Genomic DNA, 16,361 nt, shown 5'->3' with positions numbered 1-16,361 from the left:
AACAATGAAAAATTCCTGGAGTTCTAAAAAATTCCTGGATTTTCTCCAGTTTGCTCCCAGATGAAAAAATTCCTGAGTTTCTCCCGGATCTCCCAATTGTTCCTGGTCGTATACGCCCTGGATACAAGAACAAGCAATTTGTTTTGCAACTTTTGATAAAAAAAAATTACTTAACACAGCAATTTGAAGAAATGGGGGAAGGTAAAAAGAGTGGCTGATTGCAGAGTAATTGCATTTCATTTGATTTCTTACCCCCATTTATCTTTTATCTGCACAACAGTGCGTATGTCGACAGTATGCACTATTGTACGTGAAGGTGTTCATGACTGGATGTCACAGCTGCCAGTATATCTTCTGGGTTATGTGATCATGGTCTGTGGAACTTGAGCACTTCTGAGGATGTCAATGTTGCTTTGGATGAAACATTAGGAATGAAAAGGTTTCATGGACCACAACCATATAACGCAGAAGATATACCAGCAGTATGCACCGTGTACCTTATTTGGAAAGAAATTTGTCCTGTTCATTAATAGTATTTGCAGTTGACAACAATAATGTCCATTTCCTGGTCACCCTCAAGCTTGCAGTCAGTGATGTTCTGTTCTGTCTCAGGTTTGTATTTCTCACAGAGTTACTTGTATGTTAACAGTGACAAAAACAGTATGGTTTACTGATGATGACTTCATCATTGTGCACATTGTATATGGGTTCACTGAATGAAATAGAAGAGTGGCATATCACTATGCTGAATTGATTCTGCAAAGATGGCAGCTATGTCACAGAAATTTTGTATTTATCTGGAAGTTCTTACATTACTGTGTGTGTTATAGAATATATGTCTGTGATTGTGTTTTACAGGATTTTTCATCATTGTCAGGGTATTTTCACAGAAACAATGTAACTGGGGTTACAAAAAAGAAACCAAACAGACAAATTATAATAATGTTATTACTCCGTAACAAGCCACAGGTGACCATGGACTGCTTATCACAGACTTGTCTGACTACTAACACTAGATACCAGATAACTCTCTCTATTTAATGCTTCAAACATGTCCATAAATGACACTATTTCAAACTCAGTCACCCTTAACATTTCAGTGGCTGTTTTAGTTCCATTTTATTGTGATTTCATGGATGTACAGGGAGCGGCAAAAAGATCCGATGGGTTTGAAGTACAAATAACACAAATGTTAAGAGTGATAAAAAATGTTTTACTGGTTCTTACAGAACAGTGTTTATGGAAATTTAAAAAAATAACATTGGAACAACCGATTTCATCAGTTTAAGATTTGAAGATGACGTCCTTCAAATGGTGCCCTTCTGTGATGAAGCACTCTTTCAGTCTCGCACCAAAACTGTCGAACACCTTCCCTTACATCGCTGGAGACAGGTTGGTGATTTCATGAGTTATGACCACCTTAAGTTCGCCCAATGTGCCGGGCTTGTTTGTGTAAACTCTGGATTTCAAGAAACCCCACAAGAAAAAAATCACAAACGTTTAAATCAGGGGAGTGTGCTGGCCATGCAATATCCCCAAAATGCAAGATTACTCGGCCACGAAACTTACTTTTCAAAAAGTCCATCACCTCATTGGCTGTATGGGCAGTTGCCCCATCCTGCTGGAACCACATTCTACTATGCACTAAGCGTTTTGTCCGAAGTTCGGGGATCAGGAAGTTTTGTAACAACAGACAACGTCGCAAATTGACCGTAACAGTTTGACCAACCTCTTCAAAGAAGTATGGTCCAGTGATACAAGTTTTTGCTACACCACACCACACAGTGACCTTAGGACTATGCAGAGGATGTTCATGCAGTTCTTCAGGACTTGTGGTTGACCAGTAACAAAAGTTATGTTTGTTTACATAATTGTCCAGATGAAAATGTGCCTCATCGCGCATCATGAAAATTTTTTCATTCGTCATCAAATCAATCATTTGGTCTGAAAATGCTTTTCACTTTGCATAGTCATTGGGCTTTAACTGCTGAACAATAGCCATTTTGTATGGATAGAAATGCAGATCGAGCCACAAAACTTGCCTTACCAAGCAGTCAGACATATGCAAAGCAGCAGCTTGTTTACGGGTTGGCCACCGAGTACTGGCTTCCACAGCTTCTCTTACTCTATCGATATTCTCTGGCATCCAGGCTGACCTTGGATGGCCTGTTAGCTTCCATTTCGATGCTGAACTGGTAGCTCTGAAGTTACTCACCAACAGCATAATTGTGTTGCATGTTGGAAGTTTTCCTCGTCAACCTAAATTAAAATGCCTATGGAATTGCCGCTGCACAGCAACACAGGAATCGCCACTTTTAAAAAACACCTTGACAACAAACACGTGATGCTAAACTGACCACTGCTCCATGGCTACTAAAAATGTCCCCTTGTAGTCTCTGAAATGCACCTGTCTCTACCCCCCCTCCACCCCGCCCCTCCCCAATTGCCACTCCCTTTAGATGCACTGGATACAGTGTCATCTGCTAATTAAGTTGGCAATGAGAAGAAAGTGGTCAGTACCAATAATTGAACTTCTTTCAGTTATGCAACTACCATTAACCACATCTCTGAGAGCCTTTTTTAGAGTACACATTTAGTATTTTCCCAAGTAACTTGAATATGTTGTTATACTGTGTTGCCAAAGTGAAGGTAGTACTTTCAGTTGGCGTATTACATATGTTGTTTTTCAGATGCCTCATACAGCATGTCTGTAATTGCAAAGATAAAACTGACTGTAGATATTTGGAAGTATGGCGCGCACACACACACAAATCTATTGTAAGTCTGCAATTGTAAATAAATTTTTAAAAGTCTTTCAGACAGTGTCTGTTGACTGCTGAGGCTCTACAAGAAGGTAAAAGTGCACATCTTCAAGGGATGATGAGATCAAACAGTCAGCTGGAGAAGTTATTCTGTTGCAAGTATTATGGGACTGTCTCCAGCAACTAATATGATCTTCATCTCTTGCAAAGAGTGGAATGAACCAAGCAACACCATGTTTGAAATTAAATCCTCATCTGGTTGAGAGACTTTGCTGTGGTGTTCAAGGAAGAAAGGATGCACAACCTCCAGTATAAATGTGTGGATCAAAAATTTTGTTGTTTGTAAATACATTTTGAGAGAGAGGAGTGCATTACATTTTGCTGGAGAAAAATGTTGCAGGTTCTGGCATACTGTGTTGTGTCTGAGTTGCTGTGCACTTGCAATGTTAAAGAGGGCAAGTAGTCAATTTTTGATCAGGTTCACTCACATTGTAAGAGGGAGCATTATATCCATGTTTCTACTTAGAAAAAACCAGCTGCAGTTTCATTGAAAGAAGTGAGGTTTATTTTAAAGGCCAATAGAAACAAAATACTTTATTCCATTTCAGTTCCACTGCCAGCCAATTTCTACCAGTTGGTAACCATCAAGTGTGCCTAAAAGCATACCAGTTACAATTTTACACTGCTATAAAAGCATATAAAAATATTCTAAACTGTGTTCAGGGGATGAGACTGCCGTACATTTCCAAGTGCACATGAATGTGGAAGTGAAATAGGATAAAGCATTTTATTCCTAACAACCAACAGGTTAAATTCGTCTATGCACCATACAGTGGCTTGCAGAGTGTCTATGTAGATGTAGATACATAAAAATGACGACTTCTAATAATATTATTATAGCTGTGGACCCAAGCTGGAGGAAACTCTTGAATTAATAGTTATACTAAGATGACTGAGCTCTAGGAGCTTTCACAGCTTTGGGAAGGATACTGGGAAAGTTCTGTAAAAGGCTACATGTGGAAAAGCTGCAACAGATTTCTTCTGCTCATGACTAAGCCTACTCATACAGGTAAAAAGCTCCTGCTCCTCTTGTCAGTTTTGGCACAACTGATCAGATAGCACTGTGATCAATGGAAAAAAAGATAGGAGCAGTTTTGTGGTACCCTTATCTATTTGCTAGAACTGGAGGAGGAATTGTCAGTGAAATGACTCGAGCACTTTCCTTTCTTGCCTGCCTTCTTCCTTTGTCGTGTATGAGAATGCTGCTGCATCATGGGAACTAATAAACAGATAGTTATGTCACAGTAACAACGACATGTTCAAACCAAGTCTCAAAACAGGAGGTGAATATATAAACATGAGCCCTATACCTATTGCAACCCCTGCCAATTTATGGATGTTGGTTTCTTTTCCTGAAGATTATTTTTTGATATTTGTGTGTTGCTAGAGTCTAAAAGAAGTTTCAGGCAAGTAGAACATGAAAGAGCACCTACTGCAAATCTCAGTTTTGTCAATCCATAATTTGTTACTGTTCAGTTAGCTCTTGAATCATTATAGCGTTCTAGCACATTAGTCAAAATTTATTCTGACTGTGTAACTGTAGTAGGCTTTTATATTTTTCTAGATCTCTTGCAGCTCTGATCTTCACTTGACAAAAGTTGGCTTGGGGGTGAGGGGAGGAATCTGTGTATTATACTGTAAAACTTTCCCAATACTCTTTACATTGCTAAGTAGATGAAAGTCCGTCCCTGAACAATTTTTGAAACAGGTGAATAAAAAGAGCAGACCAGTTTTTCCTGAGGGTAGAATGCCTTTGGATTGTCAGATGCATTATAAACTATTCAAAAATGAATAGGAGCTTTAGGTGAGCTGCTTGAGAAGGGGGGGAGCGTTGTGGAAGACTGTGACCAAAGAATGAAACTACAATTTGCTAGAGAGTAAGGAGAGGTGAGTTCATAGAACAGTGCCTCAGTTTTGTTTACTTTGCATTACAGACTGTGTAGCTGCTTTAAGAGTCATAAAACTCCAACAGAGGATAAAGATTTCTGAAGAATCAACTCCAGCTTACAGGTGAGTTACTGAGGCAGATGAGCTTTTACTTTTAAGAGTGAAAAAGTTGTAAAAATAAAAAAGGAAGAATGCTTATACGTCACAAGACTACTTCTGCACCAGCTTGGTAACCTATCTGTACAGCTTATTTAAGCCGATATTCAATTAAACTCTGTTTTGCCATACGATGGTTTGTGGATAGTGAACATCACTGTACACATACACTATCTGATCAAAAATATCGGGACAACGCTGTGTAATGAAGAGTCGATCACTAAATGTCATGAGAGGTGGACCGCCAGAATAAAAGGACTCTGGGAGTATTGTGTTGTTTGTAGAGAAGCAGTAACAGTCGAATGGGTCTGTCAGCAGAGCTCAGTAACTTAGAATGTGGACTATTCATTGGATGGAATCAATGGAAGGAATCGTTTGTGAGTTTCAAAGTGTTACTAGCAGTCCAGCTAGCATAATGACTGTGCACAGGGAGTTCAAAAACAAATGAGGTATGATGGTTGAGCAACTCCTCACAAGTCACACATTTCTGTAGTCACTGCTAAGCAGTGCTTGAGGAGGTGGAAAGAGCACTGTCACTGGACAGTGGGTGACTGAAAACAAGTAATTTGGAGTAATGAATCGAGCTGTGGCTATCTCATGGAAAGGTTTGTATTTGGTTTATGCCTGGAGAATGTTACTTGACATCATTTATTGTGCCAACAGTGAAGTATGGAGGAGCAGTGAAGTACGGAGGAGGTTATGTTGTGGTTTTGGTGTGTATTTCTTGGTTAGGTTGTGGTCCCCTTATCGCACTTAATACTCTGGAGACCAAGTCCAAGCTTAGCTCGGGCTACAACTTTGTGTTTAGAAGACCACACCTAAGTACAGTTTGGGCTGCAATTTTCTGAATGCATGAATCACTTATTGCTTGAAAACTAGACTTGGTCATTTGAGAACAATGTACGGACGTCTCACTACCTGTCTCTTGACTGGTGCTGCCTTCTGTTGTCAGTTTCTAGAATTATTTAGAAAGAAACATTAGCAAATGTAACAGCTGCTGTCACGAGTGGCTGAGCCAGTGTGATTGCATTCATGTAATTTCGTGCATGTACTCATTAGCTTTCACAGTTTACTGTAATTGTGGTACAAATGTGTCGCATTTGTTGGGTGAGCAGGAAATTTTGGAAACTCAAGAGGAAGATATCGTTCAGTAACTCACCTCACACTTTTTTCTTGGAAGGATAATTATACTCTCTGTCATCATCATTTTAAAACTTGTAATCTATCAAAGAACTAAAGTAAATATGAAAAATAAATCTTGAAGCTTGGGCCTTTTTTTAGTATGTATTACCCTTGAATATACACCAATTAAATATGTGCCAATAACAATTTAAATAATGTTGTAAATGACTAGTTTCGTAGGCCTGATATTCTTCTAAATGGCAGGTCTCCAAAGTGTTAACAAAACGTCAAACGTGGAAGGATATGAACACATTTTACAGCATTGTGTACTGTGTGTGTGCAATATTGGAATAGTTTGGAGATAATGATTGATTTTATCAGCATGACATTGCACCTTGTCAGAAAGCAGCATCTCTGAGGCAATGATTTGTGGCCAGTAATATTGCTGAAATAGACTGGCCTGCCCAGAGTCTCAACCAGAACCCAATGGAACACCTTTGAGTTAGAACACTGACTTCACTGCAGACCCCAGCATTCAACATCACTACCTTCTACGGTTTCACCTCTTGAGGAAGAATGAGCTGCCATTCCTCCACAGACACCTTATTGAAGAAGTTGCCAGCAAATTTCAAACCACCATAAATATGAAGGGTGGACCTTCCCCATGTTAATATCTACTAATAGGTGTCTGGTACTTTTGATCAGATAGTGTAGCTACATTATGAAGCAGGTCTCTTTGTGGATTCAAAATTAAAAACAATTATTGTGACAGATATAGTAATAGAGAGATATCAGTAATAATGTAGGTTTAGCAGGTTTGAAATTGTCAGTATATTTGTGTGTGTTGAAGATTTTTAGAATTTTGTGTGTACCATCCGAACACGGCAAGTCCCATATTTTGGGAAAATTTCTTGTGTGGGGAATTGACAGATATTAATGGAAATGTTTTCTTTCTTTCATAACATTGAAGTTACACCCAGTGCTGAAACTTACTGAAGATGAATGTCTCTGCTGTTAAGTGTAGAATTTTTAGTGTGTGCACCACAATCTCAAGTTTGTGCTGAAGTACTGAAGGATATTGTTAGTGCAATAGTGGAGGAGTGCACAAAGAACTGCATGAGGAAAGCTTTATGTCTGATATGTTTTCGAAAAGCTGTTCTTACTTTCAAGTTTAGGAACATCCAGATCTCATTTGTTTATCCCATGTAGCTGTGAAGATAGCAAAATAATTACCAAAATGTGGAAATACTGTGTTTATAGTGCACAGCACTTGGGTTTACCACTGTTCAGTTAGAACTGGTAAAAAATAAATGGATTGAAATGTGTACATTAGTAAAAACACACTGTGTCAAAGCATTCCTTGCATTTTGATGTGGATGAATATGAACAGTATTCTGCACACACACTTTTGACAGTGTTAACCGTTTCTACTGCTAAAACATGTGTGTGAGAACTTCTGTGGAGAATTAGCAGATCAGTTACTAACAGAAAATGTTATTGAGAATGGCTACGAGTAGAGCCTGAACTATTGCATCAGATTCCTGTGCAGGGGCAATATCTAATGCTAACACCTACACAAAATGTGGAAGTGAGAGACTCATTTCCTTTTTCTGCAACTATTTTAATGTTGTAGGTAAATAATTACATCGAAGTTTCACAAATACCAAGATATTTAAATCTTTCAATGTGTCCTATATGTATGACCCAGCAAAGTCAGCATTTCCACAAGATCATGTTCACGCAATATGAAGGGACTTGGCTAGAATGAATTAGTGCATAGTAAAGCTTCATTATATTAGGAGCACTGTTGTGTATGTGTGGGAAACATGTACAGCATGGAAGACAAAAGGGAAGTATAGAAACCTTTGAAATGAAATTAGGTATTACAGGAGTCTGTTGGGGGTCAGATTGATTGATCAAGTAAGGAATGAAGACATCGCAACCTGAGTAAAAAAGAAAAACTGCCTAATAAAGAACAATGAATTGAAGAGGTAAAGTTATTGGCCACACATTACAACGTGATTCTTTGCTGAATACTGTTACTGAAAGAGTGGTGGAAGGAAAAAATCATAATGGCGGGTCTAGATACAAGTAAACCTCAACAAGGCACATCATAGATGATGTGGAGTGTTGCTGTTGTGGTGGAACAAAGAGGATAGCTTTCATGTGACAGGAATAGAGAACAGCATCAAACCAACCTAAAGCTTGTAGACTGAAACACTGTATGTGTATTACTGTCTCAATAACACCTGTGTTGTGGAGATAAGAACAGTACTGATGGGGTCACTTATAGGTACATGGAGAACATTGGACGCAAGGGATGAAAAAAGGAGAAATTGATATGATTTGTCAGTCTGTCAAGGGGAAAAAGGGGAGGGGTGAGATTGTTATTAATCAGTTTAAAATATTCAGATGTAAAAAAAAAAAAAAAGAAGACATGGATACGATTGTGAATTTTAGTGCAGCTGAAAGTGTGCTGCATTGTCCAGCAGATAATGGGAATAATATGTCCTACATTGAGGCAAAATACTAACAGATCAAAATTAACAAGAGTGGAACTGCAGTTTAGGCTAATTGTTAGTGCTCTGAGGTAATGGAATGTTACATATGAGAGGCACCTTGTCAGTATCACACAGACTGGAGAGATAAGGAATAGGTGAAATCAGTCAAGAATGAATTTGGTCAATTTAATATATCTGAAGGGGGAAAAGGAAGTGATGTCAGCTTGATGTTTTAGATTTATTATACCATAGCTTGGTAAATGGTCACCAGGTGGCCCACAAGCCTCCATTGGAACACGATAAACTCAAAATATACAAAATAAGTAAAGAAATATCTTGATTGTGTAATCACTAGTCAGAACAATGATACCACCGGAAAAACTTATGAGAGACCCAAGTTGACATTAAACAAATTGCTGCAGGGTACCTGTCTTACATTCTTTACACTATGGACAGAATTAATGAGATCCTAATAATATCATTAAAGAAATTCTTTAGGGTACCAGTAACTGGGATGTGATGACAATGCTTGGATCAGCCCAAGAAAAATAAATATTGGATGAAGTAATTATAGATTTTCAGTGGTTACTTACTGCTTGCTTGAATTTCACACTCATTTAGCAGTTCCATTTGGCATCCCATCATAGTAAAAATAATGATAGCCTTTTTTGAATAACTGTAGAAATTCAAGAAAATAAACTTACAATTTAATGCTTGAGAATGGAGTTTGAATTCAGTGTTGATGCTTAAAATTCATTTAATATTTATTGACATTTATTTACATTAGAGTATAGTTTTATGTTAAGAAGTTAAAATCACAGCACACTCACAGACTAAAATGTGTTTACAAGGAACAGAGGCAAATAGGGTTTGCTCTAAGCAAGACACATTTGCAGTTGTATAGGTCATGATACTGTTCATACCGAAAGGGGCAGAACATTTGGCATTAAAGTCCACCAAATTTATTTTATATTTATTGTGGTAGAAAATAAATCCAGATACACCTCAGATTATGCTCCTAAGCAGGTATCATCTCAAATATTTTTAACTTTTGCTCACAAAAAGAGTATACAGCTTTTAATAGAGAGGTATAATCATCTTATATGACTACTGTAACACTAGTAAGCAGCTCAATAAATGTATTGAGCAGGGAAAGAGGTCTAAATGATATGGAGGCAGAAGAAATAGACGCTCTGCTGCTGGATAACTGGATACACAGGAATTCAGTGAAATGAAGACCATACTAATCATTAGAGGTTCATATACTTAACAAAATGTGCCCAAAGGCAGGCTTGTTTCCTTATATTCCATTCTAGCTGAAAGGATGACATTTTCAAACACCTGTATTTGCTTAGTAGAGAAAAACTGTTCAGAAATGTCTATAGCCTTAGGATTAGAGCTACACAAAAAACATTCCATTTTATTATGTTGTTGCTTAGTGGCGCAGTATTGTAAAAACATAACTAATAAGCCAGAGGATCAGTTAGATCATCATAGCCACACCTGCTGACAGCATTTGAAATGGTACTATATAACTGCTGTTATGAGCTGTTAAACATTAAACTGCTAAATAAAGGAAATTCCTGTAAGCACAATGAGTACTGTGTTGGCCCAGCTGAGATCTCTGGTGTTGTCAGGATGACAGTGTGTGCAGTGCGGTGGAGTAGGACAGTTGGTGCGTTGGATGCTAATGACACAACATTAGTGGAACAAGAATTCATTCATTAAAGTTTACAGTCATATATTCTCTTCTGTGTCGGCACCCAGGCTGCTGGTGGTGCTGTGTCACAACTTCAGAAGTTGCTGATGCTGTCTCAGTGAACTGCAACGGGCATCATCCTCAATTTGCAGCTTACATAATCACAGTGGTATTGGGGTGGTAGGCATCATGGGTAAATGGTGTAGTCCATTTGACAGGCAAGGCAGACCCGGATGGAAACTGCAAATTACCAGAGCACCCTTGTTGACGTCAAAGTGGTTGTGATTAGGCGATCTCTCAGCAGCTTTGCCTGGTGTGGAGATTGTCCACAGCATAACCCTTGCAGCAAGGAAGATTGGAGATGTCGATGACTGTATACAAATATCATTTGGGGACAGCAGCGGTTAGCGTGCCTCCCGGATATTGGGACATGTCTATAACGTGTTAGGCACTATAAATTCAACTCAGCAAGCTGCAGGTAGGAGTCTCCAAGCCTTCTCATCAGTGGTTGCAAGGCCGGCAGCTCACAGCATCAGTCTAGTAGACCAGATAGTGGCAGTCTCGGAGGTGGAAATTGTCTGTGCACATTGCAGGCTTGGCTTCTTAGTTGGTTTACTGCAGCATAAACAATGAACACAAAAGCTCAGAAGCCTGAATATTTATTACTACTGGTTTGAGGCAGTGACATAATGTCTGGACAGTGACAAGCGAATGTGTTCTGGACTCATCAGTGCTCTTCACCACACACTATTTCGCAAGAATGGCTTCAGGGCTTCAGCTTACCGTATCAGCAAGCTGATAGGTGTTCTTGTCAAACTTCTACTCTCCCATACTTACTCAATCTTAGCTGCTATAATGACGTGATGGCTTCTTCTCGCGTAGGTCACAAATCTGCCGAGATTACACTTAAAGCTTCTTGCTCACTCTGGGTGAGGCAATCTCTTCGGAACTTGTTCCAAGTTCCGCAATGTTTGCTTTGTGCCTGTTTGTCATTTTGATTGTGACATAGGGAGTTGGCTGGAGAGGACTTTGAAAACATTGTTTTTACATTTTCTATAATACGTTACTGCTGTGTAACAGTACTTTATTCAAAAACTGAAGAGTACTGAAGTTCAAATACCCAATGAAATTTTTATTTATTGCTCAAGAAAAATATCAGGATCTTTGAAAATGATGTAACAACATTCCTTCTCCATTCACTTCTTCCTTATTCTTAAAATGAAACTAAGAGAATTTGCATTCTTCGCAGGCAGCCTGAATTTTGCAAGTGGGCCTTCAATGTCCCAAGAGGAGCGCCATGTTTGGAGAAGTGGAATAAAATACCTGATGACACAGACATTCTTGTTACGCACACACCACCAATTGGTCATGGTGATCTATGCTGCTCAGGTGTGCGTGCTGGCTGTGTGGAACTGCTAACAACTGTTCAGCAGAGAGTGAAGCCAAAATACCATGTTTTTGGACACATCCATGAAGGTAAAATTATTAAATATATAATTATAAACATTTTAACCTGAACTCCAAAATCATTGCCCTCTTGAAATAGCTTTCATGAACACATTCATTTCAATTGGTAAACATATATTATTAAATAGAAAAGGCCTTCTAATAATTGTCAGTGTTAAATATGTCTAGTAAGTTGCTAACGATGTCATGCAAAGCAGTTTCATGCAAGGATAGGAGAAAAAATTAAAACACACACACACACACACACACACACACACACACACACACACACACACACACACACACACACACACTGCTAAATTGAGATGAATTTCCACAATTTGAAACCGTATTTGTCATGTTCTGTGAATGACAAATTAAAGTGAACTTTTTCTTTATTAATTTTTACAACAGTCATACTTCTTGTGTCAGCTATGTCCACTTTCAGTGCAGCACTTGAAAATTAGTATACAATTAACTATTAAGACAGAAATGTCATCATTACACAACAGCAGTATAAAAGAATCTGAGTGAAGTACAGTAAGGTTCAAAGCTAAAAGAAAAAATGACAAAATGTGAAGAAGGGTTGGAGAGGCTAAGAAGATGAGGAGTATATCCTTGTCTGTGCTTGTGTGCCCATGCTTGAATCCAAAAATGCTGCTTGTAAAATGCTAAATAAAGAAACAGTTAGGGGCTTGAGAATTTACAGGTCTGTGAAGTAAAAAAATGGAACATTGTAAAGATATCCACATGTACATGACTACTCTGTAATTCACACTTAAACCGAGTGAGGTGGTGCAGTGGCTAGCACACTGGACTCACATTCGGGAGGATGATGGTTCAATCCCACGTCCAGCCATCCTGATTTAGGTTTTCCGTGATTTCCCTAAATCGCTCTAGGCAAATACCGGGATGGTTCCTTTGAAAGGGCACGGCTGACTTCCTTCCCTAATCCGATGACCTCGCTGTCTGGTCTGCTCCCCGAAACAACCCAACAATTCACACTTAAGTGCTTGGCAGAGAGTTCACAGTACCACTTTGATTGTTTCTTGACCGTTCCATGCGAGCTCTGATTTTTCTTGTTTTCTCACAATTGTGGTTTCCCCTTACACAGGTGGGAATCAACAAAATATCCTCACATTCAGGGGAGAGAGTTGGCGATTGAAATTTTTTGTAAAGATCTTGCCACACTGAGAAACACATTTCTTTTAATGATTGCCACCCCAACTTGCTTATCATATCTGTTACATACTCTCCCCTATTTTGTGATAATGAAGATTGAGCTTTTACCATGTCCTCCATCAAATCTATATGGTAAGGAACCCATACTGCACAACAATACTCCAAAAGACGATAGATAGTGTAGTGTAGTGTATCATAGTGTAAGTAGTCTATTCAGTAGATTTGTTGCATTATCTAAGGGTTCTGACAATAAAATACAGTCTTTGCTTCAACTTCCCAATAATGTTTTCTCTGCGAAGTACCAATTTCAGTTGTTCATGGTTGTAATCACTAGGTATATAGTTGAATCAACACAACATTTTAATTTGTATGGCTTATTGTGTAACTGAAATTTTACAGAATTTTTTTAAGGAACGTGGATTGTGTAAATCATTTGTCAATATCACTTCTGTTTCAATTGATGACTTCACAGCAGTTAGTATGAAATGTGACCATTCTATCAAAAATCATGAATGCCATCACACAACATCCAATTTGATCAGAATATGCTTGTGAGGAACTGTGTCAGAAGCCTTCTGGAAATCTGGAATAAATTGGAGATCCCATGTGGACAGAGCTCATTACTTCTTGTGAATATAGAGCCATTTGTGTTTCACGGGAACAATTTTCTGAATCCATACTGGCGTTGTCAGTAGAATGTTTTCATGAAGGCATTTCATAGTGTTTGAACGCAGTATATGTTCCAAAACCCGACTGCAAATCAGTGTCAGTGACATGAGTCTAGAATTAAATGGATTTCTCCTGTTTCGTTTTTTGTGTATTGGTGTTACCTGTGCAACTTTCCAGTCTTTAGATACAAAACTTTTGTCAAGTGAGTGGTCGTATATGATTGCTAAAAGTGGAGCTATTTCATCAGCATACTCTGAAACGAACCCACCTAATTTACAATATGGACCAGAAGACTTGCCTTTATTGATTGACGTAAGTTGTTTCACTATACTGAGGGGGTCTACTTGTAAATTACTCATATTGGGGTAGCTGTCCTGGATTCAAATTCTGTAACATTTTCTGCATCTTCTTTAGTGAAGGAATTTCAGAAAACCATGTTTAGTAACTCCGGTTTAGTGGCACTGTCATTGATAACATTACCATTGCTATCGTGCAGTGAAGGTATTGTGTCTTTGTGCTTGTATACTTTACATATGATGAGAATCTCTTATTTTCTGCCAGATTTTGAGACAATGTTTCATTAAGGAAACAACTGAAGACGTTTCACATTGAATTCTGTGTTTAATCTCAAGCTGCTGTAAAACTTAGCCAAACTTGGAGATTTTGTGATCTTTTAAATCTGGCATCTTATTTTGTTGCTTCTGCAGCAGTGTCCTACCCTGTCTTGTGTACCAAGGAGGATCTGTTCCGTCTCTTTTTTATTTGCTGTATATGAAATTCTCAATTGCTGTTAATATTATTTCTATGAATTTAAACCACATCAGGTCTTCACTTACGTAGTCAAGTTTGGGAGAAGTGGAGACTATCAAGAAGGTGGTAAGCAAATTTCTGTCTGCATTTTTAAATAAGGCACCTTTTTTTTGTTTATTTTTTGTGGAATTGGATGTTACAGTATTCAGTCTTGTTACAATGACCTTGTTGTCAGGAATAGGGAGGGATAGCAGGCAGATAAGGAAAAGTGAGCTGTGAAAGCTAAGCATAGAAGTAGCACTATAAGTAATTACATCCCTTTAGCCTCTTTCTAAGCGAAGCCAGACTTTGCTCTAGAAACAAACTGAACACAGATCAGATAAATGTTCTTATGCTGTATGGCAATTCTTGCCATAGGTACACTCGATATAAAACTGTGTGTGCAAGCCACTTATCAAAATTTGGTTTGTTATAGTAGTTGCTTCCTACAGCAATTTGGAGTATATTGGTGTTAAAACTGAAAATGACAGGTTTTAGAAGATAATTTTCAGGTTTTATTTTGGAGCTGGACAGAGTACAAACAAGTGGTGATGCAGGCAAGGAGAAGGCAAACAAGTTACTGGTTCCCTAATCAAGATCAGCAGTACTGAGAGCAGGTGTGTTGTTAAAGAAGAGTCATCCACAAATAAACCAGCTAAAATGTTTGCATTCAAATATTTCCTTTTTCACTTAATTGACTGTAAATTGCATCATAACCTGTGCTATTCACGGGAAAAGGGAAAATTTGAAAAATATTCCTTCATATCTATTATCTGATGACTGCTTTTAAATTTATCCATTTAAGAGCAGAACACATACAGGGCAGTTCTATGTTGGCAGTGCTAATTTCCAAGGAGAAAACTATTTGGAAACAACTGTAACATATATGAACTACTGCTCATGCATATTTCCAGAAATGGTGGTATATATAAAAAAAAAAAGAGTTATTGTAAGAAAGTACAATTTGTGTTTAATTCTATCCAGCAATTTTTACAGCTGATATTTTGCTGCTCCATATTTATCATCTGATTAATGGCTGCATGTATGTCTTACAAATATTTTGAAAATCAGTATTTCATGTGTATGTCTCTCATTTGCAATTTGAATTGATTCTTAATCTCTTCAGAACATCAGCTTTTGATATTCCATAATTAGAAAATAGTTTCTAATACTCCAGTTTTGAAAGCGTAGTAGCACATGCACAACATTTTTGTTCCATGATCCCACAGTTGAATTAAGACTTTCAGTGAGATTTTACGAAGATCCCTTAGGTGATCATTTGCAACATTGTTATGAGAGTTTTATAATGTTCGTAACTGCCAATAGAGAAGTGTTTATGAGACAGCTTTTCTCACCCGTAATCCATAATAGGTCTGTTATACTTTTCACGAAAGTTGACATGTTGCAAACTTTGAACTTTTTTTTCTTCCATTGATCTTAAGGCAAGGGTGACAAAATCTTCTGTATTTTCCAGGCTCTCCCATTACTTCACTTTTTTTATTTAATCCTCCTGGCTCCTCTATTGCCCATCAAATTCTTGCATATACACTCCTGGAAATTGAAATAAGAACACCGTGAATTCATTGTCCCAGGAAGGGGAAACTTTATTGACACATTCCTGGGGTCAGATACATCACATGATCACACTGACAGAACCACAGGCACATAGACACAGGCAACAGAGCATGCACAATTTCGGCACTAGTACAGTGTATATCCACCTTTCGCAGCAATGCAGGCTGCTATTCTCCCATGGAGACGATCGTAGAGATGCTGGATGTAGTCCTGTGGAACGGCTTGCCATGCCATTTCCACCTGGCGCCTCAGTTGGACCAGCGTTCGTGCTGGACGTGAAGACCGCGTGAGACGACGCTTCATCCAGTCCCAAACATGCTCAATGGGGGACAGATCCGGAGATCTTGCTGGCCAGGGTAGTTGACTTACACCTTCTAGAGCACGTTGGGTGGCACGGGATACATGCGGACGTGCATTGTCCTGTTGGAACAGCAAGTTCCCTTGCCGGTCTAGGAATGGTAGAACGATGGGTTCGATGACGGTGTGGATGTACCGTGCACTATTCAGTGTCCC

General features: G+C 38.5%; 1 protein-coding gene across 5 annotated transcripts in view; it reads left to right on the top strand.

Moving 5' to 3' along the window:
- Positions 1–16,361, top strand: part of LOC126260211 (metallophosphoesterase domain-containing protein 1) — an 83,633-nt gene that overhangs the window by 52,311 nt on the left and 14,961 nt on the right. For all 5 annotated transcript variants that reach the window (XM_049957508.1, XM_049957507.1, XM_049957505.1 and 2 more), the window contains one exon: positions 11,437–11,663. In XM_049957508.1, coding sequence (XP_049813465.1) covers positions 11,437–11,663 — 227 coding nt within the window. The remainder of the gene's footprint in view (positions 1–11,436; positions 11,664–16,361) is intronic.

This window comes from Schistocerca nitens, chromosome 5 (assembly GCF_023898315.1).
Source record: "Schistocerca nitens isolate TAMUIC-IGC-003100 chromosome 5, iqSchNite1.1, whole genome shotgun sequence".
In the NCBI taxonomy this organism is placed as follows: Eukaryota; Metazoa; Arthropoda; class Insecta; order Orthoptera; family Acrididae; genus Schistocerca; species Schistocerca nitens.
The sequence above is the reverse complement of the archived record's forward strand: the minus strand, read 5'-3'. Positions and strand labels throughout refer to the sequence as shown.